Below are 13,158 nucleotides of genomic sequence, written 5' to 3'. Positions count from 1 at the left end.
AGACCAGGCCCTCCTGGCAACCCCCATGCTCAGTTCTCCATTTCATGAACCAGGAAGTTCAGAAAGCTTTGTCTTTCTTTTCCAGAAATCAGAAGAGGGCAAAGGAATTGTTTCTTTTTGCTTTAGTGGAGTCTGAAAAGTCTGATTTTGCTAAGTGGGTGTTTCAATCTTCTCCAGTTGTGCACCATATGGTCAAGCTGCCATACATGATGGTGTTATAGCTCTTAGCACAAGAGATGGAAATGTAAATATATGACAGTGTTGTCAACAATCACTTTATTACCCATTATACTTAACGCAGCAGAAGTCACACAAAAATTGGAACCTCTGAACAAACACAGCAATGACAATGGAGGAATTTGGTGTCTCATATAAATACATATTTTTAAACAAATATTTATCTGTACATGCATAGTGTCCTCAATAATAATTAGGGTTCTGGATCATCCACTCTGGTAGACAAAATACCACATTTCTATTATTTAGCTGTGGGTTAATATATCTTATTTCCACATTATTAGTTGATCTTACTTTATTTTCTAGTAATGTGACCTAGATCAATAATTGTCACAACGATGCTGATAGCCTAATTGTATGCATAAGGTTCCTATTGGTCTAGGGAGAGTTTTGAGCAACTTAACTTGGAAACTTCCTTTAAATCAATGATGATTTGTTAAAGCTGTAAATGGGCAGAGGCCAGTGGCAATCTGAGAGCCCTTCCTTCAACTTCTACTTTAACATAACTGTAGCAATGCCCTGTCCTAGCGCTTGTAACTGTTGACATTCAATGAATTAATTCTCTTTGCACTTGAGATATTGATGGAATTGTTTTAATTCAAGTAGATTACAGAGGAACACACTGGTTCATCAGACTGGGGGAAGATGAGGAAATGGATATAGAATTAATCACTTTTGAAGGAGAAAGTGGAGGTAGATATCCAGATGCCACGGTCATGGTCTGCGGTATCTATGAGAAACCAGTTTTTCTGCCTAGGGATGGGTACTGGTTTCTGAGGGCACTGGTGCCTCCAGTGGGAGAGGCATTTAATTGAAGGCCTTTAATCTTTGTAAGTTACTCACTAACTTCTGCTGGCAAGTCTCACTATTTCCCTCACTATCTCTGGCTTACTCTGGAATAAGCCAGAATGCATGTGATGGGTTAAGTTTGTTTGGAGACTTTATACCTGATGAGATTTGCATGCAAATAACTTTAATATGGGTAATTTAATGCTAAAGTGATCAAAGAGCGCCTGGGTGTCTCAGTCAGTTAAACGTCCGACTTCAGCTCAGGTCATGATCTCACAGTTCATAGGTTCAAGCCCTGCATCAGGCTCTGTGCTGACAGCTCAGAGCCTGGAGCCTACTTCAGATTCTGTGCCTCCCTCTCTCTCTGCCCCTCCCCAGCTTGCACTGTCTGTCTGTCTGTCTCTCTCAAAAATAAATAAATTAATAAAAAAATAATAAAGTGGCCAGTATTATGACTTCACATAACATTCCATTTTCTCAACTGGCCACACAATAACCACAGTAACCATCCTTTCAAGCAGATGACTGACAGTTAAGGTCAGGACAGGGAGTCTAGGAGCAAAATGACAATTGGCCATTGACTGCATGAGAGCACATGTCTGGCAAAGGTTGTGTCAGGGCTGGGGTGGGAATGAGGAAGCACTCATACCTCAAGCTGGAGGGCACTTCTACTTCCAGAAACAGAGGAGGAAGCAAATATCTCTTCAGTGATACAGTCACGAACTGGAAAAAAATAAGAACATGTCATTCCTAAGAGAAGGGAACAGAACATGAGTGTGTGATGGTTACTAGCAGGGCTTGACCTGAGAACCCTACTCCACTTGTGATCAAGGTCAAGTGGGAGTGACAGTTTTTCTCTACTATTGCCCTCAATCCTTGAGCTGTTCTCCTACTCTGGAGACTGTACTGGCAAAGGAGGACAGTGCCATGGATTAGTTTTCCTCTTTGCCAGCTATCAGGATCAAGCGACAGAGGTGGAGTTGTTCTTAAGCAGTTATCAAATTCAGGGTGGCTTTCTAGCCCAATTAAATAATTGCTGTTATGAAATTGCAAGTAGATATACCACATCTGCTCTTATAAGGATATAATGATGTAATGGACACTTCCTACAAACAGGAGTAGAATAAAAAAATAATTCAGTAGTCTAATTCTCCTTTTTATACCCCTAAAATTTGTCACTTAAGGAATATGGTCAATGATACTGTAATAGTAAGGTATGGTGACAGGTGGTAGCTACACTTGGGGTGAACGTGCCATAACTTATGAACTTGTCAGATCACTATGTTATACACCTGAAACTAATGTGATGCTGGGTATCAATTATACTCAAATAAAAAAATATATAAAAACAGCAAATAAATGGTAAGAAACAGAATTCCTGTCTCCCACCAATAGTGTCTAGTTCCTAACACTTACCTCGCATTTTCTTTTGTATAAGTGCCTATCTGAAATCCATTTCAGCACAAAGTGCTCAGCACACCTACAGAGCAGTTTGGAACTTCAAAGCCTGAATGGGTGTATCAATTTTAGTTTTAACTCCGCAGTTTGCATGTTAATTACCCTCTGCCTTATTAAATGTATCTTATTAAATAAGAAAAAAAAATGTATTTCTGATTAGCTCTGGGTTGCTAGTCCTTCCTTAGCTTTAGTTTGTACTGTTTTTCTGGGAGAACCTTTTGAATGTCATTCAGAAAATGTAAGTATGATTGACAAATGCCTTGCATGGGGCTTGAGGGTATTAGTAACTCACTGCTTCAGAATATGCTCTCACACAAAGATATTTTTACACAGGAACTAGCTATTGGAATTTCTGTCTCTCTGTGAGAGTATTGTGTGGTTTGTGAGAATCTATTATGTGCTATGTCATTTGCATGTAGTATTTAATGTAAGTTTCACCACTGCCTTGGAGATTTTATTTGCACGGTTCTCCTGGTGAGAAAACCAAGAGTCAGAAAAGTTGTGTTCCTTTGCTTATTCATTCACTCAGTGATTCAGCAACTTACTAATACCAGTGTGAGCGAAGTTAAGATGCTGTTTGAAATTCACTGATTTTGAAATAACTACAGTGCACAGATTTGGTTTGGGTTGCCAAATGCCATTTCAACATATCTTGAAGAAATACCACGTTCCGTGCACTAGACATTCCGGTTTAAAATAAGATACAGCCCATATCCCCAAAGGAACTACAGTCCTTGCACTTTGCAAGGGACGACAGAGCGAATCAGCAAGGTGGTTAGGATAGCACTCACAGCTCATATCCTTTCTCTCCCACTCTACTGCTTCTTTTAAAACAGACCCTTAGGCAGCATGGAGTTTGGCAGAGCACCAGACTTGAAATAGGTCTCCCTGAGAATTCCTGATATTCCCTGTCAAGGTTACGGAGGCAGAATTTGGTTGCTGCACCTGTTATTTATTGCCCACGCTGCAGTTAAGCAAATTAATGACATCTTCCCCATGGCACCTGGATGCTTGCAGTCTCGCTGCCAGTCAGAGCCATCAGTGGGTTTGGCACAATGTGATGTATTTGTTACAGCCAAGTGAGTTGCTTGGGTAGCAGCGAGCCCAGACCCGTTCACTCTCCATGGGTAAGTGCCACTGACCATCCTGTCTTAGCCTCATAGTTTGTGCCTACTCCATTAGCTGCCTAGTAAAGAATAAAAAGAGTATCAGCACTTTCATCATGAGCAAAGGGTCTTCCTTTCATAAGCCAAAACGTTGTGTAGTGACAAGGAATGAATGTGTAAGGGGAAGGAGCTGAATGCTGACTCTGAAACTCTCGTTTTCTTGTGTGTTCTCCTACATGCTCCTCCTGTGAGCCCCCTTCTAGGTAGTTGTTTTCTCTTATGAGCGCACATGAACTCACCTTCTGTGGTCGTTACACTTCTTGAACTATGGGGGATGATATGGGAGAAGAAAGATGAGCTTATGCACTATGTTCTTATATAAGGACCAAATCAATGAACAGCCTCAAGAACCATATGCATGAGGGGTTCCTGGGTGGCTCTGACTCTTGAGTCAGTAGGTTCAGCATCTGACTCTTGATTTTGGCTCAGGTCATGATCTCATGGTTCATGAGATGGAGCCTGACCATGGGGTCTGTGCTGACAGTGTGAAACCTGTTTGAGATTCTCTCTCCCTCTTTCTCTGTCCCTCCTGCCCTCTCTCTTTCTCTCTAAAAATAAATAAATAAACATTTTTTAAAAAGAACAATATGCATGATATTTTATTATAAAATAATGCCACTTATCCCACGACAATAGTAAAAGGTTTGTGCCCAGATTCAGTATACTGTTGGTTGATGTGGGGTGAGAACCAAACAAACTTGTGAGAAACAGTATAGATACCGTTGCCCCAAATTGACCTGATTCCCAAAGTCTGCCAGTGAGGTGGGGAATCCCTTGTCGACTGGCAGCACAATTGTAAGATGTGCCGCAACTTCGGAAAGTTGAAATGTACGTGTGCGGGGGAGCGGGGGGAGGCTCCTTTAGTGAGGAAGCTGGCTAAACCTTCTTGAGGTAGACAGAGTGAACGAAAATTATACGGAGGGCCTAGCAAGTGCCTGGCGTGGAGCAGACCCTCAAACCTGGTAGCTCTTATTGTCCCACAGCCATGATTTGGTTTCAGAAACCCGATGTATATGGGCAATAATGAGAATGCAATCAGAGGGTCACCGGACTTTAATCAGAGTCTCTATAATCCAGTCTCAATTTGATAATTTCTTGATTTATAATTTATGATTCAATTTAGGCTCTCCAAAATCAAGTTGTCTCATCTTTAAAATGAAGATCATGCAGATTTTCTACCTTGTGTGGAAGTTATGTTCAGATGAATTGATGGATATTCTTTGTGGTCATTTTCTGTCTCGCATCATCGAGAAAATTGCTGATGTGATTTCCATCCTCAGAGCGTAGTTCTGCGCCTTCTAGAACTTCATATACATAGAATCATGTAGTATGCACTCCTGATGGCTAGCTACTTTTGCCCAACACACGTATTGGAGCAGGTGTTGTTGGTTATTTTTTAGTGCTGAGTATAACATTCTGAGTTCAGATTTACTAGTTTTTTATCTTCTTGGGATGGAAATATAGATTTTTAACTTTACTTCTTCCTTCTCATGTAAAAAAAAAAAAGGCATTTGTAACCATCCATTTTCTTCTAAGGGCTGCTTTGGCTATGTTCCAGAAATGTTGATACAGTGTTCTTATCATCATTCAATTAGAACTATTTTCTAAATTCCATTTTGATTTCTTCTTTGACCTATGAGTCATTTAGAAGTGTGTTGAATAACTTCCAAACATTTGAGGGTTTCCTAAATAAGTTATTATTATGACAACTTAATTGTGGTCAGAAAACAAGCCATATGATTTTTTTTACCATATATGATAGGGTCCCTCTTAGTGAATGTCCTATGTGTGCACTTGAAAACAATGTATTTAACCTGTCATTGTTCCATGTTCTGTGAACATTAATTAGGCCAGTTTCACTGTTTGAATATTCTACATCCTTACTGGCTTCTTCCTCACACACACTTATTCCATCAGCCCGACAATTTCTAACTTTTCACTGGAGTTTTAATCATTTTTCTTTTAATGTAATCACCAGTTTGGTAAAGTTTAAGTTTACCTTTTTTTTTTTTTTTCTTGTCTGTGATTTATTCCTTTGTTTCTCATTTCCTATCTTATTTTGTGTTAAACTGGGATCAGGTTTGTTGTTCTTATATTATTATTATCATTATTATTATTATTATTATTATTATTATTATTATTATGTTATTCCATCCTTTCTCTTTTATTGGCTTTGCGGCTATACCTTTTTGGTTTATTTTTGTGCATCTTTAACATAATTTATATAAAATTGCTAATATATCACTTTATATACAATGTGCAGCCTTGCACTAGTGTAATTCTATTTATCCTGTATCCCGTTCTATGCAGCTTTGTTGACATATGTTTTCTTCTATATATGTTATAAATCTCACAATGTGTTTTTAGTTTTCCTCTAAAGTGTGAATTGACTTTACAATTTTTAGGAAAAGAAAGAAATCTAGTCTTTTATTCTTACCCACACATTTAACCCTTTCAGTATCCTTAATTCCTTCCTGCACATTGAAAATTCTGTCTTTGGGGCACCTGGTTGGTTCAGTTGGTTAAGCGTCTAACTCTTGATTTCACATCTGGTCATGATATCACAGTTCATGACTTTGAGCCCTGCATCCAGCTCCACACTGACAGTGCAGCATGGAGCCTGCTTGGGATTCTCTCTTTCCTTCTCTATGCCTCTCCCCTACTCATGCACTGGCATGTGCGTGTTCTCTCTCTTTCTCTCAAAAATAAACAAATTAATTAAAAAAATAGAAAATTCTATCTTGTATCAATTTCTTTAGATGGAATTACTTATGTAGCAATTCTTAGCAGTGGAGGTCTATTGGTAATAAATTATCTCAGGTTTTGTTTAAATGAAACTATGTTTATTTTTTCTTCAGAGCTGGAAGCTATTTTTGCTGGGTATAGAATGTTAAGTTGAGGGGCACCTGGGTGGCTTAAGTGTTCAACTTTTGATTTTGGCTCAGGTCTCGGTCTTACAGTTCGTGAGTTTGAGCCCGGCATTGGGTTCTGCACTAACGGTGTGGAGCCTACTTTGGATTCTCTCTCTCCCTCTGTCTCTGCTCTCTTTACTCTCTCAAAATAAATAAATTTAAAACAAAAGAATGCTAGATTAATGGTATCCTACTTTCAGCATTAGTTGGTCTCTAACATTTCTCATGAAAAGTCAGCTGTCACCCTTAATGCTGTCCAGGTATCTTTAGCAGTTGAGCTGACTTGGGGTGAGTGATAGCTTTAATGAATCTAATAGGGCTTTGGAATTCAAGCACTGGAAGAGGAAGGAGACATTTGTTTGCTTTTCTTTCTAGCCTGCAACTTCCTGCATTGATATATGATGATTACTTTTGATCTTGTCAGAAGTTGAACTAGTGAACTTGGTGAGAATTTGGCTGAAGCTTCCTTTAGACTCAGTCTGCCTCCAGCTTTAAGTATTCCCAAGTTAATGTTAGCCTCTTAGCACCAAGAGGGTCCTGGGACCATGCACTGCATACTTTGAGATCTCAAACTTTGAGACCTTGGGTCTCCTCTGGCATGAGCCTATGAGGCTATGAAACTACAAATTATATAGCTCTGGGACCGTGAGGTGTTCAGATCATGACAGAGAGACTCAGAAAGATTAAGTCGCTTGCCTAATGTTACACAATCTTTCCAAGATGTGCCCTTTTTGATGAGAATCCAAGATTCCGTCATCAGAGCACTTAGTACATGAGTTAAGGGATCCTATAAAGGATTCCAGGTTCACAAAATAAATCTTATATCTAGAATTATACAACCAGGATTTAAATGTTAGCTTAAGATATATTTGGTCTATATATTACATAGAACTCTGGAGGGGGCACCCCATTGTCCTCAGTGTAAGAAAGATTTTATTGAAAGTTTAGGTTAGATAGAGATACTATAGACCCAGGGCCTTTATGTGCCTGGGAGGTGGGTGGTAGCATCCATGAGTAAGAGGGAGTCCAGATTACTGAATGGAAACTCCCCAGTTAGGTTGTAGAAAACCATGAAATACCTTCATTCTATCCAGGACAATCAGAAACCACCAGTACCTCTCCCCAAGATATACAACATGTATGAACATATATATCAAAGAAATGTGGACAAAAACATATTAAAAATGGAAACCGAAAACTCTAAACTCTATAGGGAAAATTCCTTTCTTTTTTTTAACGTTTATTTATTTTTGAGACAGAGGGAGATAGAGCGTGAGTGGGGGAGGGGCAGAGAGAGAGGGAGACACAGAATCTCTAGGGAGATTCTCTAGGGAGAAGCAGGCTCCAGGCTCTGAGTTGTCAGCACAGAGCCCTACACGGGGCTCTAACCCACAAACTGTGAGATCATGACCTGAGCCGAAGTCGGATGCTTAACTGACTGAGCCACCCGGGTGCCCTGGGAAAGATCCTTTCTAAGTGAACAAGGGACTAAAGAAGGTTTATACCTGTACCAGATGTAAAGTTGGGAGCAGGACATGTGGAAGAGCCAGCCTGCCAAGTAGAGTCATTCTTATTTGCATGAAGAAAAAATGGTACAGCCTTGCCTAAATCTGTGGCCTGGATGTTGGATTTGAATCTTGAGGAATTCCTCTCCACTAAGTCATTCCGTTACATGAGAATTTTGTTGCAGGTGTAGCTGCAAATTAGGAAGTGAATGTATTCATTCTTCAGTAAGCCACTTTGTGCTGCGTAATAGTGACGCTATCAATTGCTTCCTGTCAGAGTTAGTAGCCCCTGGGTGTATTGTGTGCTGCAGAATGTCTGAGTGTTCACAGCTGTGGTGAGGATACAGACAAGGTTCAGACTGGATCTTTGAAAATGGATTCAATTCCATTGTTTACATAAGATACTTTACTTCGTGTTCATTTTGGCCACTTGACAAACTAGTGGATCTCCTTTTTATTGACATTGATGGGACATTAGCAAGTATGCTTTGTCTACAAATACTTGAATCAGAAAAGAAGGCAAATGACGATTTTTAATGAAGCAAGCAAATCCATGTGCTAGATGACATACTGTCTTAAGGATTAGGGAACCTTGGGGTGATGAGAAAGTTGTCTGGATGGCTAGTGGTGAGGGTTGCACAATGGTGTGAAAGTATTTAATGCCACTAAAATATACACTTTAAAATGGTTTCAGTGGGACGTTTATGTTACGTATATTCTACCCCAGTGGGGAAAAGAGATGGGGTGTGAGACTTTGGATTCCATCTTCAGAAAAATTTTTACTCCAGAAATCCCTCATCCAAATGAAGACTAGAGGACATAATTCTGGTGCGCCCAATAGTTCCCAAACTATGTGCTCCTTTGCTTCAACTTCCTGAGAAAATGAGTTACCTAAGAGTCATAAGAGTCAGAACCCCCCTTCTCCCTCCAGTAACGATTGACATGGCGATAGTTGAAGAGTGTGGGGCTGTAGAAAAACCACAAGCTTTGGAATAGGACGACCATGGAATTGAATCTCAGACCAATTCCTAACCAATTGGATGATGTGAAGATTTCTTTTTTCTTCACCCTTTTTCTCTTTACGCTTCAGGTATTTTTTTTTTAATCTGTGAAATGGTAATAATCATAATAGAAAGTGCTTAGCATAGTGACTGGCCTCAACTGATGGTAACAGTTACTTCAATGAAAGCCTTTTCCTTCTAAGAGGAGATGGCCACTTATCTCCTCTACCACAGGAAGGGACTATGAGTATTAGAAATATTGGAACGTCATGGTATTATTTACTTTGTGAAGCTTTCAGGTGTCATGTCTAACCTTGGGGGAGAGAATTCCTCAAAGAGTAATGGATAGCATTTCTGAAAAAAAAAGGCACATAATGAATTTTCACAGGAGTCGGTTTCTATTTGACATATCTGTGAAACTGAGGATTTTCTTGGAAAGACTCAGTGGAGTAACATATGTGGATTTGCAGTGAGGTGCTTTGAGCTCGGCATGGGAAGGAGACGCAATGGTGTCACAAATCTCATGGGGCCTCCTTTTCTCTCCGCAGACCTTTGCAGGAAACATGAATGCTGACAGCGTGATGCACCATAAGTTACTGCACTCAGTGAGAGCCCGCTTCATTCGCTTTGTGCCCCTGGAATGGAATCCAAGTGGAAAGATTGGCATGAGGGTGGAGGTCTACGGATGCTCCTATAGTAAGTGTACACACGTACCCTCAACGCTGATGTGTTGTGAGTGCCGCCCCTCCAAGGGTTACCAGCTTATCTACATTGTGATGGCAATCTCAGGTTGTTTCAAAACTCTTTCAAGCCTTTAATAACTTCTGCACACTTGAAAATGTAAAATTCAACCCAGAGCTAGAAAAAGTCTTCTTCTGTCTAGGGATGAAGCAGCTTGGTAGTGATAACGTGATAAGAGCTTAACAACAGCCCAGAGTTCAAAGTGAAGAGCTCTTGAAATGTGAGCATCATTTGTCCTTGAAGTAGAAGAGGAATTTGGGCTCCATTCTTTCCCAGAAGTGAGGTATTACAGGTATGATAAATTCACCCCTCCTTCAGCACTGTGAAGAGAAAAGGTTCTCCCTCTTCACTTGTTCTAGAAGGGTAGGAAAAGGAGCATTCCAACCTGATGTAACCCAGGGAGTGCTTCTCGCCTGGAGTTATGCTAGCCAACTATTCATCTGTGAGTTGTTCTTGAACGTAAAAGTGGCTGGCAAATAAGGAATATGGTAACCACGGGTAGAACTGGCAATCGCTCTGGAATATAGTCAGAATTACGCAGGAAATGTAATCATTCCTATAATTCTCCTCTGCAAGTTTTATATTTAAAACTAAAAGTAGGCCATCATAAATTAGTTTTCTACCTTAGCAGTGACATCTCCTGCTTATATACTAAAACCCAGTGACCCCTAATGTATGAACACATGTGATTGCTACCACTAACATGGTTCAACAGATCTTGGTTTTGGTTATAAGAGTGCCTATTGGGTTATGTGCTTGTACCGTTTTTTTGTAATATGGCCAACTGAATGCCTGTATCAGAATCATCTGGAGTGGTCCTTAAAAATGCATTTGCCTAGCCAAGTCCTGTACATACTGGATTATGATTCTGGGCGTAGGGACCCAGAAAGCTAAGTATTAACAAGCTCCCTAGGGAAGCAATGGACATAAGAGCATCTAGTAAAAATAAATTTCTGCACAGAGGGGATTTACTTGTGAAATGGCTGTCTTTATCTTGAACAAGCATTTCCAGAAAGAGTATGTTATACAACAGATACATCAACAGCACACCATTAGGCTAGGGAAACACTGCATTCCACTTCAGCCCTTGCATAACACTGCACAGAATGTCCATGAGGGCACATGCTTCCAATCCCAGGTTCTCTGGCATGCCCGGATTCCCTTGATGCCTCGTCTCTTGATAACAGGTGTTGCTACTCGGAGGTTTAATTTTAAAACTTTTTTTAAGTAATTTTTTGTTACATTTATTTATTTATTTATTGAGAGAGAGAGAGAGAGAGAGAGAGAGAGAATGAGGGGTGGAGGCAGAGACAGAGGAAGACAGAGAAAATCCCAACCAGGCTCCGTACCATCAGTGCAGAGCCTGATGCGGGGCTTGAACTCACGAACCATGAGATCATGGCCTGAGCTGAAACCAAGAGTTGGATGCTTAACCAACTGAGCCACCCAGATGCCCCCTTTTTTTTTTTAAAGAAAACTTTTTTTAAAGTAATTTTTTGTTAAGTTTATTTATATATTTTGAGAGAGAGAGAGAGAGAGTCGGAGGTTTATTTTTAAGTAAAAGGTGACACTTTCATGCTGAAGTAAAGAGGTTACCTATGTTATGACTTCAGCCATTTATTTTGGGGTAACAATCCCATTACTGTTTAACATGTCCTCATTGTTTTCTGTCAGCCAGTCAGCTTTCCTTTGCTGTTCATGTACATCGTTCTGCATGCATACACAAAAAGACTCCTCGCATCAAGTTGAAGAGCAGACTGGAGGGTTGAAAGAGACCTTGGAGGGACGCATTCATCTTTCCCAGTGTCAGATCCCTTTGAGACTCTGATGGCAGCAAGGGACATCCCCTTAAGAAGAGCACCCACAGTGACATTTTTTCATAAGCAGATTTTTCTATAATATTAGGAGGCCCACAGATCTGCTAAAGCCCAATTCTTGACCAGGCTCACAGTCCCTGATTTGGAGGAAGGCCAGTCCTACGGGGTCTGCCCTCCAGGTAGGCTCCATGTCCACTGAGTGCATTCCCTCAAGGGATAACTTATCTTTGGGAACCTATTGTGAGTGATGGGATGTTAGCCACCTTGGGGAGCTGCTTTCACTCGGTCCTTTCCAATCATTGGTCCTGGTGCTTTTTTGCTTTCCCTTGGGGAAAAAAAGAATTCACCTCTCACTTCTTTTTTTTTTTTTTTTTTAACATTTATTTATTTTGAGGGAGAGAAAGAGATGTGGGGATGGGGGAGAGAATCCCAGCAGTCTCTGCTCTGTCAGTGCAGAGCCCGAAGTGGGCCTCGATCTCACACACAGCGAGGTCGTGGCCTGTGCTGAAATCAGGAGTCGCCTCCTTAACGACTGCCCCACCCAGACGATCCCTCATCTCTCATTTCTATCTAAAAACAAGTCTCTGTGTGTCCTCTGGATCAGAGGATGGTCCTCCCTTTCAATACCATCTCATCCTCCCTTTGACTGGGTCATTCCTGTACATAGAAGACTTTGCTCTATAAGCTATCAAAAGGAATACAACAAAAGCTGACTAGCCCTACTTAGCAGCTACTCCTTCTCTCCCTTGCTTTTCACAGAACAGCTTCTCTCCAAGGTCTGTGTGTGGTTAGCACCTCCACCCGCTCACACCCCAGCACACTGCACCTGATTCTCTGCGGTCTGGACACACGTGCTGTTCCGTTCCAGGTGTCTGCTTGGCTAGCCAGGGTCCCAGGATCCAACCAAACACTAACCTAGGAGTTGCTCGGAGGTGGTGACCATCTGCAGTCACTGGGCTTTGGGGAAAGGAGAGTATTCTTGATGTCTGGGTGGGCCAGATTCAGTCGGTCGAAAGATTTTAAGATCAGAACTGAGGTTTCCCTGAGGAAGAAGACATTCTACCTGAACAGTGTAGCTTCAGGTCCTGCCCGAGTTTCGTCCTCCCCTTCCTGACAGCCCACCCTGCAGATGAATTTCGGACTTGCCTGGGGCCCCCACACTCATGTAAGCAGTTCTGTGTAGTCTATTTGTATCTGTATCTGTATCTGTATCTGTATCTGTATCTGTATCTGTATCTGTATCTGTATCTGTATCTATTTGTATCTGTATCTGTATCTATTTATATCTGTATCTATCTATCTATCTGTCTATCTACGTATCTATCTCTCTATCATCTAATGCAAAACACCCCACAGAAACTACTTCAGCAAAGACCACCAGTGAAGAACTCCACATCACCAAATCCAGTGGTCACTTCCCTTTTCTCACCTCACTCAACCTCTCAGTAGTATTTGGTTCAGTTACCTATTTCTACCTTTTAAAAACCTGGTTTTCCCTTCTGGCTCACCAGCTACCTGTGCTCAATCTCAGG

At 40.9% G+C, this 13,158-nt stretch overlaps 1 protein-coding gene across 1 annotated transcript in view; it reads left to right on the top strand.

Annotated features, from left to right (window-relative positions):
* Positions 1-13,158, top strand: part of CNTNAP5 (contactin associated protein family member 5) — a 795,339-nt gene that overhangs the window by 338,887 nt on the left and 443,294 nt on the right. Inside the window, exon 4 of the mRNA XM_042954126.1 lies at positions 9,617-9,764. Within this exon, the coding sequence (XP_042810060.1) occupies positions 9,617-9,764 (148 nt within the window). The remainder of the gene's footprint in view (positions 1-9,616; positions 9,765-13,158) is intronic.

The sequence above is a fragment of the Panthera leo genome, chromosome C1 (genome assembly GCF_018350215.1).
Source record: "Panthera leo isolate Ple1 chromosome C1, P.leo_Ple1_pat1.1, whole genome shotgun sequence".
Classification (NCBI taxonomy): Eukaryota; Metazoa; Chordata; class Mammalia; order Carnivora; family Felidae; genus Panthera; species Panthera leo.
Note: the sequence above shows the minus strand (reverse complement) of the source record. Positions and strands in the feature narration are given on the sequence as shown.